Source organism: Marmota flaviventris, chromosome 1 (assembly GCF_047511675.1).
Source record: "Marmota flaviventris isolate mMarFla1 chromosome 1, mMarFla1.hap1, whole genome shotgun sequence".
Taxonomy (NCBI): Eukaryota; Metazoa; Chordata; class Mammalia; order Rodentia; family Sciuridae; genus Marmota; species Marmota flaviventris.
In genome coordinates, this window is record NC_092498.1 from 56,028,413 (window position 1) to 56,049,326 (window position 20,914).

General features: G+C 34.4%; 1 protein-coding gene across 2 annotated transcripts in view; it reads right to left on the minus strand.

Annotated features, from left to right (window-relative positions):
- Window positions 1-7,229: 7,229 nt before the first annotated feature.
- Window positions 7,230-20,914, minus strand: part of Prkar2b (protein kinase cAMP-dependent type II regulatory subunit beta) — a 94,979-nt gene continuing 81,294 nt past the window's right edge. For both annotated transcript variants that reach the window (XM_027926467.2, XM_071613001.1), the window contains exons 7-11: window positions 20,787-20,888; window positions 19,108-19,182; window positions 11,455-11,520; window positions 11,192-11,330; window positions 7,230-9,221 (exon numbers count right to left, since the gene is read on the minus strand). In XM_027926467.2, coding sequence (XP_027782268.1) covers window positions 9,088-9,221; window positions 11,192-11,330; window positions 11,455-11,520; window positions 19,108-19,182; window positions 20,787-20,888 — 516 coding nt within the window. In that variant the 3' untranslated portion in view covers window positions 7,230-9,087. The remainder of the gene's footprint in view (window positions 9,222-11,191; window positions 11,331-11,454; window positions 11,521-19,107; window positions 19,183-20,786; window positions 20,889-20,914) is intronic.

The window sequence follows — 20,914 nt, forward strand, 5'->3', positions numbered from 1 at the left end:
CCTCCTCCTCTAGCACTCGGAGAAACTCCAGCCTTTCGCAGCACCCAGTCCAGGCCATAAGCAGCCAGAGTTGTTCGCTGCTCACAGTTTGGCAAGAGGCCAAGGTATTGTTTTAGTGCGAGGGGAAGGAGATGACTGCACAAGCGGAAGCAGGGCAGGTTCGCGAAGGACGTGGTCCCCTGGCACCAAGGGGATGATGAAGGTGATGCTGGACTGCATCGCAGTAGGAAGAACTAAATCCCTTTATTCCGAGGAGAGAAACTTGAGAAGATTCGTCAACTCTGTTCAATTCATCTAGGATTTGTTGAGGGTCAAATAAGTGCCAGGCACTCTGAGGCTGGGGATAGACAATGAAAGAGAAGTTCAGTCTACGGAATATACAAAGCTGTCGAGAGGGGTGAACGATTACATTGAAATTGAGGCAAATCGTTGTTTTCATATTGACCTGCTTGCTTGTTGTTTAAGGCCATACAGAGGAGTATGGAGTATGAGTTAAATTGATTTGAATTGTGAATTATTATCTGTAAGTTTCTCTGCTAAGTTTCTGTTAACCATTTTTCCCCTCCCAGAGACTTCCAATTGATGAAAAAAAGAAAGCTGTCTTTTCACTGGGTTTCCACTAGGAGTTCCCCTTAAGTTCTAATTCTCTGACGCACCAGAGGAGGATGGCTTCTCTGCTTTATAATTACCTTTACTTTAAAAGAGGCTCTTCATCACAGTTAGGTGCATCTAGTCTATAATTGGTATTTTTACTATTCACATTACAAAGGCATTATTAAGCTTTTTTTTCTTTGAACCTTTAGTATTTAATAATTTAAGCTATGCTTTAGGTGTTATTTAGATCAGTGGACTGTCTAGTTAAAAATTAAGTTGAGGAAAACACATTAGTAAGAAGTCTGTAAAAGCAAACTTTTGAAATTACCCTAAAATTATAGCTAATTGTTTCTTTAAAATTAAGTACATTACTTGAATTTTTAAATCAACTTGAAATCCACATAACAATCCAAACAAATCCAAACTAGCTGGTCACCATGGCACACACGTGTAAATCCCAGCTACTCAGGAGGCTGAGGCAAGAGGATCGCAAGTTAGAGGTCAGCCTGGGCCATTTAATCAGATCCTATCTCAAAGTAATTTTTAAAAATGGGCTGGCAATATAACTCAGAGGTAGCATTCCTGACAAAAACAAAAGAAATCCAAAATAACCTTTATATGTTGAAACAAGTTTTAAATTCCTTTAGGAGTCCCCATTTAAATTCTTGAAAGTATTTATAAAATATGTCTTCCCTACCATGTGATTTACTTTCTATGTTCTCAAATAGTAATCAAACATTTTTCTTAAAATAATTCAGAAGAGAAACAATAAAATGTTTATTTGTCCCCTAAGAAGAACAGGATTTGAATTTACCTCTTTCAGAGGTAAATCTTATCAATAGAGAAACCCAAAGAAAAGAATGACCATTTTTGCTGAATGCTATATATGCTGGTTGTAGCTTCTCTTTTTTGTTTGTTTGTTTGTTTTAACAATAAAGTCGTCTTACTCCATAATTTTAAAAAATATAAATTTCAACATTTAATTTAGTGACAAAAAGAAAACCCCTGGAGTTCAGCTAATCATTTTAAATTAAGACCTGGGGTATTTATGCCTAGCTCACTTCTCCCAGTAAACTAAAAAAATATTTTCTCTGTAAAAATGAGATCTCAAAAACTTAAGCCACTGTTTTATCCCTCCTGAGCACACACTATGAGATCTGCTTTCAGCTATTACTTTAAAAAGTTAAAATATTTGAAAATTTTTACCAAAGCCTTAATTAGTGGTGTTTTTTTTTAATTGGAGGACACCAGGATGGGAAGAATTAATTTAACTTTAGATCTAGATATTATACATTATTATAAATAATAATTTATCCTTTAATAGCACTGTAAAGCTTTACCATTCATTTTTTTAGTTCTATTTGTTGACCACTGTGCTAAATGATATGAATACAAAGATAAAAAACATATATATAAATTTTTTTCTTTTTTGTTCAAGTTTTTAAATATATGTTAAATTCAGATAGTTTAGTCACAACTTAATAAAACTATTAGAATTCTCTATACCTTTCAGTAGAAATTTGTTCATTAGACTTTCCTGGAAGCTAAGTATTTAACAGGAACATCATCATTAGTTCTTGAGTAATCAACAAAACCAGCAATCCATAAGCCAGAACAAAGGAAAAAACTAGTAAGATCTCCTTAGAAATTTTTACATATGTTAAGTTATATTCTTAGGCTAAAACAGATACACAAACTTTTATATCTGTCCTTTAGATGATTCCATGATAAAATTGATATTAAAAATTCAGTTTCTTTAACACCTTCTCTTGGCTAGTGTTGTCATTTTATTTTATATAAGTATCATATATATATATATATATATATATATATATATATATATATATATGATAATGTATGCTAAAATGTCAGAAAATGTCATCTCAAATCAAAATGTCTTTCCAGCAACTTATAAAATTACTTGTGATAAAGAAACATCATGTTCTAATAAATTAAAGATCATTTTCTTAAAAACAGATAAATCCTATTTAGGATTTATTTCACCTCCTATTTAGAGGTGAAATTAAGTAATTTACCATATCTGGCATACCAGTAACTACTTGGATTGACTAAGAAGTACAAGCACATGACATTTGTCTGAATATTGAGTATATCACTGTTCAAATTGCAAAAAGATAAACAAATGAAATCACCCAACAAGTACAAAATTAGGACAATAGAGCACACATTTGATCTAAAATAGTACCCAAACACTTTTTCAATAGTACCTCAGCAGATTATTTGAATTCATATATATATCCTACTATACTTGAAAATGAGTTAATTAACTTAGTTCAAAGTGTTTAGATAAACTCAAGTTATAATGAAATGCCTGGGAGCTAATAAGTGCTGAGTAGTAGTACGTGTCTTGTTCTTAAATTCTTGATCAACTACAACTTTCTGATTTTGAACCATAAAGCAAGACCTTTCTTCAGTGGCTGATATGTGGTATCTAACTTAATAACCATTAAGAAGAGGAGTCGATGGGAAAGCAAAGAATCAAGAATGATTGCTGGGTTTCAGGTTTAGGTAATTGAGGTATGTTGATTCCACTGCGGTAGGGAATATTGAAGAAAACAGATTCACCATCTTGGAGGAGGGGGAAAGGATGGGTTCAACTGAAGATGCTAAGCTTGCTATGAAGCAAGAAATTTGAATACAGGAGTCCTATAGGCAGCTGAATATATTCATCTGGGCTTTAAGAGATCCAAGTACACAGAAATAAATTTGGATGACTATGGAGAAGACTATCCTTTTTGGCTGCCATTGCCCTCAAAAAGTTTTTGTTAAGTTGTCCAGTTTGGTATAAATGAAAATGTGAGTATTTAGAAAAGGCAACAAGTAATTCTACTTTATCTCACTTCCAGTTTATAAAATCAAGCTCAAATGACTCATATCTTTTAATCCAAAGTTTTCTAGAATAGATAATTCCTGTTATCTCGCTTGCTTAACACAAATTCTCACATAATAATTTCCCACTTATGTCTATTTGGTGTCTTAGACTGTTTTCTATGCATTTTCTATTATTTGCTAGTCAAAAGTACCTCATATTGGGAGCAATGAAGTCTGATAAAGAACAATTAAAGTCATATGTAGTTTCCTTCCCACATTTTAATTGGTGCATTATAGTCGTGCCTAATGGTGCGATTTCTTGTTATATATTTGTATATGCACCCAATATGATGATATAATTTGGCCACAATCACTCCCCAGCACTTTCCCCTCCCATAGTTTTCATCACACTGTAGTAAAAACTTGGCATTTTTGGTATTTTTGTTTATATCTGCCTCTTCCCATATTTACATATTTCATCCTTCTCTCTCATTTACCATCTGATAACATCTTTTTTTCTGGTCCACAATAAGCAATTAATAAATGGGTGCCTACTAAACAAATAAATGAAAAGTTACAGGTAAATAAAGCAGCTTAAACTTTCTAATATACAATAATATCATATGCTGTCTTGAACACTAAGTTTGTCAAACACCTTCCATGTGCTTTAAGGTTCACTTCCTCCATATAGTCATTATAAGGTTAAGCATCTCTAATCTGAAAATCTGAAATCCTTAATACTCTGAAATTTGAAACTTTTTGAGCATCATGTTAGTATTCAAAAAGCTTCAGATTTCAAAGCACTTTGGATTTCAGATTTTCAGATCAGGGATGCTCAACGGGTATGCAAATATTTAAAAATTCACAAAACTCTGCAACCTGAAAACATTGGATCCCAGTCATTTCAGATGATACACAACTTGTACTATCATCTGAAAACAGTTCTCATCTTTCAGCTACATTACATAAGCACTGTTCATTTTGTGTCCCTCACAGTGCCAGTCACGTGAAGGCAAACAACATATTTATTATAGTTCAGCTCTTCCAAGTTACATAGCAAATCATAATGCTCTATAGTAATAAAATGCTGAGGTCATTCACTTAATTTTTCTGTTGAGTTTTAAAGAGAAGGTAAGAGAAAAAAAATTTACCAAAGATGTTCTCAAAATGAGCATCAGTCTGACAATATTTCACTTTTAAAAACATCATTTTTGTACACTTCATGAATATAGTCATTATATAAAGAGAAGCACACTTGTATTAAGTGTCAGCCTTGGCCTAAAAGAAGCAATGAAGTTGCAGTGTTACACAGTTGGTTCTCTTGTTGTTCAGCAAGACCTAGGTAGGTTTCCAATTAGGACAAATATGGAAAACAAGAAATTAGAAGTGACTTTATCCAAGATTTTGATTGGTCATATTTGCTGCTCATAAACTCATTCAAGGGTTCTACTTTATAAACTTTTGAAGATAAATAGAAGAAAGAATGTTTCCTATCTAGGTTGTTGCAGTAATGAGCCATGTCTGCTTTTGTTATTTCAGAGTCCATTTCCAATTCAACTTTCTCTTGCTCCTGGAAGAAAAGTCATTTTTTTGTCTTTCTAATTGAGAGTAAAAAAAATGCCCTAATGTGCTATAAGGAAACCATTATAGTTGATGCTAACCAAATATCATTTCATGTGCATGCAGTTTGCACAGTATCAAGTTTTATATTTGGGAAAATGGCAAGATTCTGGCTATGATTAAATCAAAATGTAAGAAAACCACCTCCCCAATTGGTGGAATTTTATTTTTTTTTATTTATACATATATTTTAGTTGTTGATAGACCTTCATTTATGTTAGGGTGTGTAAACATATATGCAGTGCTGAGAATCGAACTCAGTGCCTCACACATGCCAGGCAAGTGCAATACCACTCAGCCCCAGCCCCAGCCCCGCGTTTTATTCTTTTTTTTTAATATTTATTTTTAGGTGTAGATGGACACAACACAATGCCTTTATTTTTATGTGGTGCTGAGAATTGAACCCAGGTCCCACCAGTGCTAGGTGAGCGCTCTACCACTGAGCCACAATGCCAGCCCTATTCTTAAGGTATAGACCAATTATTTCATTTCATAGCATCATCACACCTTCCCACATGTAGATGATCTGTGTAACTTCAGGTTTTGAAAGGGATTTTTAAAAAACATTTTTAGTTGTAGGTGGACACAATACCTTTATTTTGTTTATTTCTATATAGTGCTGAGAATTGAACCCAGTGCCTCACATGTGCTAGGCAAGCACTCTACCACAGAGCTACAACTCCAGCCCCTTTAAAAGGATTTTTATTTACAAACTTAAGAGCATAAAAAGTTAAAAACCCACATATTGGTCAAATAAAAAGTTTTTTTCTCAAAATTATCTGAATCTGTACTGGAAATGTTATATAATTTTCTCTATATACCAGGCTCATGATTAACATTAGTTGGAAAACAGGATAAGAATTAGATATGATATCTGAATTCTTCATGAGTTCTGCTGTCAACTCACAAATTAAATCTTAGTTGAAATCACTGATTCTTTGTGGTAAATTGAACTGATTTAAACTCACATGGTTATTGTTGGGCACACAAGTCCTCTGCAAATAATGGTTATACTTTGCTGCTTGGATTTTCATAAATCATTGCACTTGAAGATGAACAACTATTTATTTTCAGTTGCTCAGCCAGTCTTGCTGCCTTAGAAATATCCTGGAACAGGTGAGGTTGTCTCAACTCCTATTCCAATTTCTTCCTTTTTGTCAAAATTCTTTGGTATTCAACATCAGCCTGTATGTCACACTTTTAATTTTAGAATCCAACATTCCTTACAACTGTTAAATTTTTATTTAGATATTAGAATCCCCTTTTTAGCTATTTAACAAAGCTTGGCTTAATCCAGATGTAATACCTCTAAGCGTAAGTATTAAGAATGCTGAAGGTCATCTAATCCTTATAAGAAATATAAGATTTCTTAAGAAGAGAAATATTTCAGAAATTTAAAAGATGCTTTAGAAAGGAACTCAGCACCTTAATCTTATAGTTTTTAATGTCCTTGTTTCATACCCTGCTTCTTTAGAAGCATTTTGAACACTTTAAGTTGTCTTCTAGCTTATAATAGTAACCCAAATATATTCACCCAACTTGTTTTTTGTAGAATATGTATGTACAAAGCCTTAATTCATATTGATACGCAGGAAATACACATAACCTTTTAAAAACAAGGAGAAGCACCTTTGTTCTTCAGGAAGAATTCCTAACCCCTTCCCAAGCCATACATGATGTGTCAGGAAGCTCCATCCTTGCATGAAAACTTCCAAGGAATCCCTATAACTTGCAAATATATGCAAGAGTCCTGGTAAGGACTCTTGGATAGTGACTAAAAAGTGACAACCACAAGTCAAACTTGAGCTGTTTTACTTAGATAATTTACACATAAATTCTCTAGTTAGCCTATTTTATTTGGTTATTCTAGCACCAAGGTTTTTGCTCGTTTTAGGTGGTTTTTTTTGTTTGAAGCAGTACTGGGAATTGAACCCAAGGGTCTCACACATGCTAGGCAAGCACTCTACCACTGAACTACATTACTAGCCCTATTTGGTTACCTGAAAGTCCAAATTAACATAACCACCGTTATTTCACATATAACTACTGCCATTAAAAAAACATACTTTCTTGCGGAGTTATACCTTGGGGCTCATTTGCATTCACATGCCACATGTCTATCATGTTTTTCATCACATTTATGCTGCAAGTCATATTAAGTATTAAAAACAGTAATTCACATATTTTATTATAAAAGTGTGCTTTATTATAAGGAAAATTTAAATATAACCAACAATACTGAAAATAACATAACTGGCATTTATAGCCTTGGTCAAAGTTCTTTATTAAACAGGCATTATTTACTGTTCCATGAATAGTTAACAATCAGCTTATGCGACAAAAGAGATAAATGGAAAAAGTGAATAAAGAATACAGAATGATGAACCAGAAATTTTCTTTTTTTGCTTGTTTAACAGACATGGCTTTTAAAATAAAGTCTTAAATAGACAACAAGTCATCTTCATATAGCAAGCTCCCTTTCCCTACAAGGTTTTGCAAAAGTGTTAAAACAATATTCTGAAATGTGGCTGATGTTATAAGTTACATACTTTAACTTCTTATATATACATTATCCAATTAAAATTCTTACCATGTTTTCATATACAAGTAGGACCATAAACATCCTCTAGTAGGACAATAGCCCCACAATAATTTTACCCATGTAGGTATATATTCTTTTGATACATGTTTCCCAAAATGTGAATACTGGTTAGAGTTAATGTTTTTAGACACTGGATCATGGAACCTAAAAATAATATAAGATTATATTGCTTTGGTTGAATATAATTAGGTTTTATATGTCAGAATAAAAGCATATCAGTGATCAATGAAAATCTGGTAAGTTTATGAGTAGACATTAACACAAATGGCAAGGCCTGATGTTATATATGGTATGAACAAAAACTCCTTTTTTGTTATATGTGGTCTTGCTTACAAATTTTATACCTACTAAGAGAGGTTTTAAGGGAAAAAAAAGGCAAACCTCACTGGCTGCCGATCAATACGATTGTGTGTTGTCAACCATCACAAGGAAGAACAGAAATGTGTGAAGGCAGATATATGCAAAGGACCATATCGTGTAGGTCAAGTGAAGAAGAAAGAAATGTACTGTGGGCATGTATATAAGGTTCTCAACATATTTTTGGTATAGGACTAAGGTTTTTCTTTTAATTATAAGATCTTAGGCTTTTAGAAGATAAAAGTCAGATTTAACAAGTTTAAATAGCTTTTTAAAAAAAAAAAAAAAAAAACTTTGTGACACATCAAAATCAAACTCTTAAAAGTAAAAAATACAGGAAGTTGCAAAATGAAAAAGGGAAACAAAGATACATGTTAGATGAGGGAAAACTGCATTAATGATTGCTCACCTTAGAAAGACTCTTTTCCCTATTATAATAACTAAATTGCCATTCCTTAAAACCACTGGAATATGTAGGTTACTGACATTATGCCAAAGAAGTCAAAATGTATTTTATTGCAAAAATATATAGTTTTAAAATTGCATATGATGTTTTATACCATTTCACCAATAGGCCAAGGCCAACACATAACTTATCAAGCCAAAAAAAATTTAAAGTGAAAATGATTAAATTTTACTGTATAATGAGTTATAAAAAGAATGTGATGCCATGCTGGTTGCATGATTCATTGCCAAGTTCTCTCTTACATGGGCATAGTCACTAACTTGATATCAATCTGAATAAATCAAACACATTGCCTATGATAGTATCTTTTAATTATCTTCTCAAACATGGATACTTTCAATATATTACAATCATTATAATAAAACTTTAAGTCAAATAATTTTGAGGAGTAGAAAGTCATTTTATCAATGTTGTTTTAATGAACTACTAATTAGAAAGTGATGTTAAAGCCTATTGACTATTAAATCACTACTATTTACCAATACATTGTAAATGTAAAAAAAGGAAAAACCTGAAATCACAGAAAATGCTTGGCATCTACACAAACACATTCTCAGTGGACTAACCACTACTGTGTAATTTTGTCACTATAGGTCTTCTTGCTTCATTCTTTGCTTCATGCAGTGGGTTCAACAATATCCATGTTTGTTCCAAACAGGGCAACTAATTGTTCTTCATAGGTGGCGATGTTCCTTTTCATTATTTCCATGCAAGGTCCCAGAAGCCTTTCAAATGCTTGCACGTCCATGGCTAAGAAAAGAAAAGAAAAAATGAAAAACAACACTCTTTGCAAAGCTGTGGAATTTCCAAGTTGATATAATATCCATTCCATTATTCTATTCCATTATACTGCAACTGTGAATGATACAAGTGTAAGTTTTAAGCAATACTGTCAAATGAAGAAAAACCATGAAGATTAAAATTCTGTTTCAAAAAGGAAGCAGCCAGGGTCCTCTCAAGCTACACTGTTGGATTTCTCAGCAGATAATATGCAATGCTAGGTTGGTGTGAGGTTTCTGGTCTAGGCCAGGAAAACAATGAGAGAGTGTCATGGGAGGCCCTGGAATTTTAAAATATGTTGATGTTGCTACCTTAGTAATATGAACACCTTCAAAAGTGGCAAAGGAATACTTCCTAGTCTTGTCTAAGGGTTTACAATGCCATGTTGTGAAGAACAAAAGTTACCTAAGTTTTTACTCTTATACCATTGTCTATATAATCCAAAATGGCAGCCAACATAATGCTTTTGTTTACTTCTATAAATATATCCTATATCACTTTTCTTGCCTGTCTCATGCACTTTAGAGCTGAATTTACAATAAACAGATGAAAAATATCATACTTTCCATCACAGAAATACAAATTAAAATGTCTTTGCCTTTCAAATTTGAAAAAGTAAAAAAGGCAGAGTTTATAAGAATGGGGTGAATGCAATGCTAGTAGCATATAAATTAGTAAAACTAAAAGTGATCTATATCAAGCCATTTTTTAAAGAACACTTCTGAGAATAATTTCTTAGGAAAATTTCTAGATATGGAAAAGCCATCTATGTACACACATATACACAAAAACTTAGAGCTAAAACCCATAAAATATTTGCCAGTAAGGAGTGACTGAATGATTTATCATGTATATATTTACCTAACTGAATGCTAAGATTTGATGTAATGATAAAATTCCCAAGCTATAATGGATGAACAAAGCAGTTTACAAAATTGTTTTTAAACAGAAACCCCATGCAAATAAAAAGATAAAAAAAGAATTATAATAATAGAAATCACTGAGTGGTGATGGTATAGTGGGTGATTCTGTGATTATTACTTTTCCCTGCATTTCTGATAATACTCAGATTTTTTTAAATAAAAAATTAAAAGAATTTCACTCATATCACCTTTATTCTTACTAATAGCTCTACTCTGCAAAATTGCCTGTGTCTACTTGTCTTCTCTTTCATCCAATATATTACCTGATTAATATACTTATTTAAAGCTTTTTAAAAAGTTCCTCTCTAAGAAGTTAATTCTGTAGAGCCCTGCAAATCTTAAAAACACAGAAACTAACTTTATCCTATTGAACTGTGGATAAAGAGCACAGAGAGGCTAATTACTGTGGAATCAATTTTCTAAAGTGCCATCTTTGTTGCTGCTTCCTGAATTATATTTTCCTATTACTATGGTAATTGATTTCTCAGATATAAAACCTCAGATACATACAAACATCTTCCAGCTGAGGATGGCATTTCTGCCAAGATCCTCTGATAGAAGAAAGGAATAAACAGCTGAACAACAGAATGTTGATACACTTTGATAAACCTAAATTCGGGCATCCCTGTGCTTCGATGAGTATGTGTTTTCACAGATATTCCAACTTACCTTGCAGAGCCTAATAATGAACTTTACAAAATTATTATTTTAGCTTTTTCTCCTAAAGAACATAGCATATGTTATTTGATGGGTTAGATGTAAAACTTGGCACTTGCAAGTTTTTCTTTCAATGATTAAAATAAGGAGTTTTTTCATACATACACAAAAGAATGAAATATATTTACATGTGAAAATTTTCAAAGAAAAAAAAAATGGCTTCCATAAATTGATTTTACAATGCAGTGCTAACTCTTACATTTTGTGGGGACCCCACAACATTTTTGAACCAAATGATTTAAACAACATGAATACATAAAATGCAGACATAATTTCAATGCTCACTATTGTGATTCCTACCTAAGCATTTGACAGTCCCAATGGCGTGTGCAGAAGCTGCTCGAGGTTTGTTAGTTACCAGGGCGAGCTCTCCAAAGTACTGCCCCCGAGAACATCGAGCGATCTCTACTGCACCATTCTCTTCCACTTCTGATTTACCCTGACAAGGAATTAAAAATATTAACTTTTGCTCAGCTTATGAAAATAAAACTTAAACTTAGGCTCAGTATCAAAAAGAAAACATGTTCTTGCTAATACGTGAATTTTTAGGACAGAATATTTACCTTTCTTTTCATAGTAATTTTCACTTCTCCAGATTCTACAATGAAAAAGGAATCAGCCAAATCTCCCTATCAGAATAAAACAAAAAGAGGATGAAAATGCAAATTTGACGATTCTGAAATCATACCCTTGAAATCAATCCAATCCCAGTATATAGCTATTTGCCTGAAAAGTGAAACTCCCCAGGAACCGGCCATTTCATTTTCTAAATCAAGAGGTTATAATTGATAATTATATAGTAACAGTTTCCTTTGTAAAGCTATTTGAAAGAACATACTCTCTACCACAGCATTTCTGCTAACAGCTAAGAAAATATGGCAAATAACAGGTAAGAGTCTCCTCCAAATTTCAGCCTGGAAAACAACATACAGAGTTAGAAATGGCAACACTGCTGCATGTCCCACCTGCAGCATCCCCTCACTCTACAGGAATATGTCAGCTCATCTTGTGATCATTGGGAAGTGCTAGGATGTGCACCGTGTCCTCCTATTTCTCCTGGCAGAAATAAAGCAGACAGTACCTAAAGCACCCAGGTGCATTAGGAAGCAGTCCCTATGGCTTTTGTGTTTTTACAGCAGTTAAGGACCGTGCTGAGATGCCAGTCTACTGACATTGAGGTTTTGAAAAGACTACTAAAATTCTAAAAAGTGATGCTGTTTCTCATTACATACACATTTTTTCTTGTTTCTGTTTCTGAATCAACAGTGTCTTAATTTCTAATGACACTTTCTGAGTAAAACAGAACACTATGTAAAATAATATTTTATTTTTTACTTAGCTTTTCAAAGTGACCCTAGGGAAACAGGTATTTAAAATAATGTTGAATCTATATTTCTATAATGTAGTACATAATGTCTATAAATGCTTATATAGTTATTTAAACTCTAAGTATAGCATATCTCCTGCTCCCCCTTGTTTTGCGCTTGGGATTGAATTCAAGACCTTGTGCATGCTAAGCACACACTCTACCTGAGCTACACCCTAATTTTTAAGTGTTATGAATAACAGGTCTCTTGATTGCTGTGTAAATATGCTCCAAATGTATGTGGTGAAACTGATGAAATCTGAATAAACTCTGGATTATGCCAATGGCAATCTCCTGTTTTGATATTGTACAATAATGATGCAAGATGCATTGGGAAAAAATAGGTGAAGAGTACATGGGACCTCTCAGTGCTATTTTTCTAACTTCTTGTGAATATTTCAAAATAAACTAAAAAAGGAGCATGTAAGGTGCTGGCTCAGTGGTAGAATTTGTGCTTAGCATGAACAAATTCAGTCCCTATCACCAAAAAAATATATACAAATAAATAAAATAAAAATAAGCATTTTAAAAATGCCCTATATTTTAATTACCAATTTACACAGCTGAAACTTAGTCTTGTTCTCCAATTTGACTCCACTTCTTCCCAATCCTTAACTGTGTAATCTGCATGGTGTGTGTATACCCACACACAGATTTTGAGAGATTCACTTATTTGCCTTATAAACAATGATATTCTTCCTCAGTCTCGGACCTAGAACCTTGTTTCACATTTAAAGGAAGAGACAATAATTCAGATAAAGAGCACAGTGCTGTATAGTGCAATGAATCAAAAAGGCCACTTAAATCATTTGCTCAATGCTTCAGAAATGTAACTAAGAAATAAGGCAACACTGTAAGTATGTTTTACCTATGAACTTAAACTGTCTTCATAAATCCTGCTTTTTAGTAGCCCTAGCAAAGTGAAGTATGCAATGCTATTGGTTCCAACCAGGATCTTAGAAAAGCACTAGGGGTTAAAGAACGTGTTTATTTAAACATTTAGTGCTTGGAAGCCAGTACAGATTATGGTGCAATGTGTCCCCTTCTTGGTGACTGTTATCTAAAAGCAGCTGCAGGAGGTTTCATCATGAACTGGATCATGTAAAACTCCACAATATCTCCCAAAGGACTTCTGGGTTCTTACTAATCTCAGGGAGCACTCACCTTTTCCTCTTATAAATTTAATCTTATTTCCTATATGCATGTGAAATTTCATGTCACACATTATAAAACTGCAGAAAGCCATTTGACAGTTTAATACATATTCATTAAAGGATACAAGATGGTGGGCTAGAGGAAAGCTGCATTCCTAGTTGCTCTGAAGCTTGGGTTTCAAGCGGCAGGAGTACTGCTTCTCAGTGAGTAAGTGAACAACACTGGACAGTCAGAGTGTCTTAGAGACTTAGAAATTTGAGTACCTTTGGACTGGGGCTGGGGCTCAGTGGCAGAGTGCTTGCCTTGCATGTGTAAAACCCTGGGTTCAATCCTCAGCACCACATAACAATAAATAAATAAAGTCACTGTGTCCAACTATAAATAAATAAATAAGAATTTGAGTGACTTAAAGAAGAAAGACTATACTAGAGCCAAACTAGCTGTGTCAGTGTCAGTGTTGGTTCAACACAGAAGGAGGAGTAACACAGAAACACAATGGATAGCTTTAGTACGGAAAAACCTGACATCAGAAAAGCAGCCTGCCCTTAGCTGATCTAGGGACTGCACTGTACACTGGTGCTTGGAAAGTGCCCCATGTGCCGAGAGCTGAGGGGGGAGCCATCTTGATGTGGCCACGCTGAGGCTGCTGCTGCTGCAGGAGCTGGGAGATCTGGACAAAGTTGACTACACTGTCCTGGCAAGCACCTTCCCCATAGCCTAGGGTTTGCCTATCAGATTGGGAGCAAAACAAAGAGATTGTTTTACCCTGGGAGGCTTTTACCCAACTCGCTTCCCCCTTTGAGTCTGTATGTAGGCTCATGTGAACAACTGAAGCAGTCAGGAATCTGAACAGGTAGTGTGAATACACCCAGGGACTACGCCTAGGAAGCCTGGAAAGACTGGGTGAACAACAGAGGGGGTGAAGGTCTGACTCCCCCAGTCCATGAGTAGAATCCTTGAGAGGCTCACTAGATCCCGACTCCCAGCTGTGATCAGCAACTGCCAGGCCCCATGGGTGTGTTGATCTAATTTCTCCAGATTAGTCACCACCCAACAAAGCCCCTGAGTCCTAGACCTAAACTAAGCCCCACCTGCAGGAACTCCACTCACAGAACTCTGCAGTGGCACCCACCCTGGGAGTACTCCTATCTGGTCTGTACAGACAAATCTCCCAGCTGACAGTACTTCCTATCCCATCCTACCTCATTCTAGGGAGAAGAGAAACAGAATTATTTGAGCCAGCTTCAGTCTTAAGCAAATCCAAGTGGCAGCTTGTTGAGAACACAAAACGAAGGATTTAACAACCCCCAGCCCTTGTTCTCACTGGAAGAACACAGCCCAAGATAGACAGTATCCATTTGTTCTTAGTTGACTACTTTGACCTCGTCAGTGGAAATGATTAAGTTTTCATTGAGAATCTTTTTTTGTTTTGTTTTGTGTTTGCTGTGTTGATTGGTTCATGGATACATATACATATTTGTTTCTTTTTTGTTCACTTATAGCATTTAAAAATTTTTTTAATTTTATTTTTAAAATTTTCCATTGCTTTGTCTTTTGAGGTTTATGTTTTTTGATTAGTATATTTTGATTTGGTTTTGTATTGTTTTTCATTTGTGTATTTCTTGTTTCTGTTTTCTGCTAACAGCCAAATTCTATTATTATTTTTAATTCTCCCTTTATTATTTCTATTTTTCTCCTTATAACAATCACATGCTACATCTCTAATGCATTAATTTTTTGAAATTATGAGCTCTTTTCTATCCCTATCACATCTTCTTTTATCTAAATTAATTGTATTTTTACCTTTTTTTGGTACTAGGGATTGAACTCAGGGGCACTCAACCACTGAGTCACATCCCCAGCCCTATTTTGTATTGTATTTACAGACAGGGTCTCACTGAGTTGCTTAGTGCCTCACTTTCGCTGAGGCTAGCTTTGAACTCGAGATCCTCCTGTCTCTACCTCCCAAGCTGCTGGTATTATAGACATATTTTTTACCACCTTTAAGCTTATAGAACTCTTGCCCTAGTTATTAATGCTGTTTCAGTTATTGTGTATGACATATTTGACACCCGTTGTTTACCTTAATAGCAAACATAGTTCAGGGTTACTTACTATTTTTGCTGTTGGCAATTGCTGACCCTACCATTTCTGGTTTTTGTAGCAATTAACATTGTAGTTGTCATAGTAGGAACCAAGTATTTAGCTTAATGCTGTATATTCTTTGTATTGGTTGTTGCTATTGTTTGAATTCCTCCTTTCTTTGAGGTGCTGGGAACCTTTAGGGGCACTACAGGTTCACAGGACAGAAACTCTGCTGTTAAACTAAACTTAACCAAAAGATACCACACCTTGCTCCACGCACAAATTAATGACACTCGATCTTCAGCTATACTTTAATACAAAGAATAGAAGAGACAAAAAACCAGACTCACAACCAGGCCCCAAGTAGAAAACTGAGGGACATCCATTACTATAGCAAAACCAGAAAGAAATAACACAAATGATGTGGACACCTATAAGGGGGGTCTTAATCCGGATCACTCTAGGACACTTTGGCAAACGAAGACTTGTGCCCTAAAAAGGTCTATACATAATAATGGAAGAGAAATCCCTTCCAAAAGATGCAAAAGAGGTTTAAAACCCAACAAATGAATACAAGAAATATGAAAAAGCAAGTTAACAGTACCTCCTAAAGTTCATAATTCACCAGCAAACAACCCCCAAAATATTGAATGAAGGAAATATCAGACAAGGATTTCAAAAAAATCATTATAAAAATATTCAATGAATTCCTAGAAAAAAACAACTGAATGAATTAAAGAAGTCAGTATAGAATATAAAGAAATTCAGTAAAGAGATAGAAATGTAAAAAAAGAACCAAACAGAAATCTTGGAAATGAAAAACACAATAAATCAAATAAAATATTCACTTGAAAGTCTCTCTAATAGAATAGGCCATGCTGAAGACAGGATCTCAGCGCTGTAAGACAAAGTGGCCAGCCTTACTCATTCAGACAGTATTAAAGAAAAAGAAAATTAACCATGATCAAAATACAAAAACTCTGGGACAACATGAAGAGACCAAATTTAAGAGTCATTGAATTTGAAGAGGGATGTGAAATATGACCTAATGGAATGGATAAACTCTTCAGGGAAATAAGAGAAAATTTTCCAAACCTTCAGAATGAGATGGACATCCAGATACAGGAGGCATTCAGAACCCCAAGTAGACAAGATCAAAAAAGAACCTCTCCACAACACTTTATAATTAAAATGCCTAACATACAGAACAAGGATATAATTTTAAAAGCCTCAAGAGAAAAACATCAAGTCACATTTAGAGGCAAGCCAATTAGAATTACTTCTGATTTCTCAGCACAAACTCTACAAGCCAGGAGGGCTTAGAATAATGTGTTCAAAGTCCTGAAAGAAAATAACTGTTAACTAAGACTACTATATCCAGCCAAATTATCATTCAAAATTGAATATGAAATAAAAACCTTCCAAGATAAGCATAAACTAAAAGAATTCATGACTACTAAACAGATATTACTTAAAGAAATACTGCACACAGAAGATATTAAAAAACTTCAAAGCTCACAAAAGAACAAATTTCATTTGAAGAATAGCTAAGCAAATGAGAAACAGGACCAAATTAAAGATTATCAATATTCAAAATGACAGGAATTAACAAACAACATTGAATGTAAATGCTTTCAACTCTCCAACTAAAAGACATAGGCTGGCAAAGTGAATTAAAAAGACCAACATATATGTTATTTGCAAGTAACAGGCAAAGAAAACCACAGGCTAAAAGTGCAAAGATGGAAATTGATATACCATGCAAATGGAACCAGAAAATACGCAGGAGTAGCCACTCTTACATCAGACAAAGAAGATTTCACACCAAAATTAATCAGAAGAGACAAAGAAGGTCACTTCATATCAGTAAAGGGAACAATCCAACAATAAGATATAATAGTAATAAACATTTATGCCCCAAACATGGGTGCAATTATTTGCATAAAAGAGACAGTACTCAAATTGAAGCTCCAGATAGACCTCAGTACAATAATTCTGGATGATTTCAACACACTTCTGTCATCACTAGATGGGTCATTCAGACATAAACTCAGTAAAAACTCTTTAGACATGAACTAATATAAGTCAAATGGACATCTATAGACTATTTCATCCATCAAGAGCTGAATACACTTTCTACTCAGCAGGTCAGGGAACCTTCTCCAAAATACATAATATTTTAGGCCACAAAGCAACTTTTAGCTAATACAAAAAAACTGATATAATTCCTTGCATCTTATTGGATCATAATGGAATGAAATTAGAAATGAGCACAACCAAACCCTATAGAAACTATATAAACACATAGAGATTGAATACTCTTTTAAAAGATGAATGGGTGATAGGAGAAATTTTAAAATGTTTAGGCTCAAATAAGATACAACATAGTGATACAATAGATCATAACCTCTGGGACACTATGAAGATAATTCTAAAAATCAACAGCTTTCATATATGCCAACAATAAATCTGCTGAGAAATAAAGAAGGAAAACAATTCCATTCACAAAAGTCTCAATAAAAATAAAATACCTATAAATAAGAATGCAAACAATAATAAATGCTGGAGAGAATGTGGAGAAAAAGGAACATTTTTATACTGTGGTATACCTTGAAGTTGGTATTTCCACTATGAAAATCAGTAGAGAGATTCCTGAAAAGACTAGGCATGGAACCACCAAATGACCCAGCTATACCTCTCCTCTGTATTTATCCTGGAGAATTAAAGTCATAGTACAATGATACATGCATACCCATTTTTATAGCAGCACAATTCACATAGCCAAACTATGGAATCAGCCTAAGTGTCACATCAACAGATGAAAGGATAAAGAAAATGAGGTATATACACACAATGGAGTTTTATTCAGCCATATATAAAAATAAAATTATGGTATTTGCAAGAAAATGAAAAAATGAACTAGGGCCCATCATGTGAAGTGAAATAAGTCAAACTCAGAAGGTTAAGAGTCATATGTCTTCTTTCATATGTAGAAGCTAGAGAGGGAAAAGGAAAACAAAGGTAGGGATGGATTTCCTATAAATCAAAGGGAGATTGATAGAGGAAAAGGAACCAAGGGGTGGGGAGTGAGGAGTGAGGATGACTAGTGCTGGGGAGTAATACTGGCCAAATTATATTGTTATAGTGTGTACATGTACAAATATGTAACAATAAATTCCCTGAGTATGTACAATCATTAAAAAATGTGGAAAAAATAAAGAAAAAAGAAGTTAATTATATAAACAAGATATTCAAATAGATTAATGGCTGTAGATTAAACCAATTTTTTAAAAAATATATTTTTTAGTTATAGATGGACACAATACCTTTATTTATTTGTTTATTTTTATGTGGTGCTGGGGATCAAACCCAGTGCCTCACGCATGCTAAGCAAGCGCTCTACCCCTGAGCCACAACCCCAACCCCAATTAAGCCACTTTTAACAGGTCATTTAGTACAAATAATATTCATGTAATATAATATAAAATAATATTCATTTGCATACATTACTGCTTATTAATTTTAGTGACAAAGTTTGTCAAGATTTATAAATGTATAAAAACCTTTTGGAATATAACCCCAAAATGAATTACACTTAAAAAATACATACCTGAGCAATGATTTGTTCACCATCATTGTACACTTTGGTGCCTATCACATCTACCACTTTCAGGCGTTCAGAAACCTATAAAGAAAAAAAGGTAGTTACTAAGTAGAAAAAGACTAATTGGGTAATCTGACCTATTTTACATCTTAAAAAGTAGCATCCTAGAGGCTAAGTGAGCAGTGTGTAGATTACATGATGACATGTTCATTATATTAGCTGGTAGCATTTAAAAATAAATTTTGTATTTCTAGCTTCTCTTGAGAAATCAGAAGACTCAGGAACTCTCAGCCCATATTTTCGTATGGCAGTAATAAAACTATGATGGAATAGCAGCTGTTACTTTAGATGGAGTACATGTTCTCTCTAGCTTGTCACCATCCCTTCCCTTTTTGTTACTTGCCTAGCTCAGAAGGTGCTGGATTTGCATCCCTTCTACTTCTATTTAAGGAGATATGCTGCTGGAGAAGATCAGCTGTCTAACATGCATTATGAAAGGTGGCCAAGATTCTACCAGAAACAAACCAGCCATCTAACTTTAGAAAGGAAAAGCACTATTGTGTTGATATTTGCCATTTTATAAGACTCTGTGGGTACATACATGTTCCCCTCTTTCATTAATCTCAAACTATTTCAAATATGAGAGTAGGATATCTAGAAAAATACTGAGCTTAGCAAAGAAGTATGTAAAGTAAGCTCTCATGGTTTCTGGAAAATTTTTACCATTCAAGATAAAAACAGCTGATGAAGGAGATGAGGGAACGAGCCGTGGGGCTGTGCAAAAGGACATCCAGACAGATAGCTGGTGCACAGGACCTGAAGCCAGTGAGAGTCAGCATGCTAGAGGAACAGCGTGAAGCTATATGATAAGAAGCATGGAGCACTAAGAAATGGGGCCAGGGATACAGGGCTGGGCCACAGGGTCTTAGAGGCCTATGAGAAGGGTCTTAAACAGAGGTCTGTTAGGATCTAGGTTTTAAAAAGATTATGCTGGCAGCTGATATAAACCAGGCAAACGGTGATGATGAATCAGATAGAAGGTAATAATGGTGAAGTTGGTGGGAAACAGATGCTGGATAAATTCTGAAGATAGGGATGATCAGGTTACTGACTGGACATGGGTGGGGAAAACGGCTGAGTTTACTGGAAGAATGTTATTGCCATTGATGAAGATAAGGAACAGAAAGGAGGAGATCTGGGACACATTAGGTTTGAGATGATAAGCGGTTGGCGATAATGTCAATTTTAGGAGGTATCAGCCTACAGACAATATTTAAAGCCATGGATTTTGACATGTGCACCAAGCCTAAATACAGAAGAGACCAAAGACAGAGGCCTGGAAAGCTAATTGTAAAAAGGAAGGAGAAAAGAAAGAAACAGCAAAGGTGACTATAGGGAGAAACTGATAGGGAGAAGAGATAACTCTTCCCTGTAAGGTAAAACTAGTGGCTCTTACTGGTATTTATATGATTATTTTAAGTCTGTTCTTAAAGAATACATGTAAATATGCTACAGGAGCCTGTTACTTATGACTAACGAAACAAATGCAGTTATAGGTGGTAAAAGGATGAGTTATAAAAACTCAACAGTCTTTTTTTTCTTTATTCAAAGAAATGTTTGCGTAGAACTAATTATTCCTAATAAAATAAACTTTTAAAGCAGAATATAAGCATAAATACACTCACCTCCAAAGATTTAAGGAATGGCAGTGACTCAATAAAGCTTTCATACATTTTTCTCTTTTTGGCATTGTTTTTCACAATTATTCTCCTGAAGGTTACCCTGTCCTGAAGACAGAATATCAAATACAAAG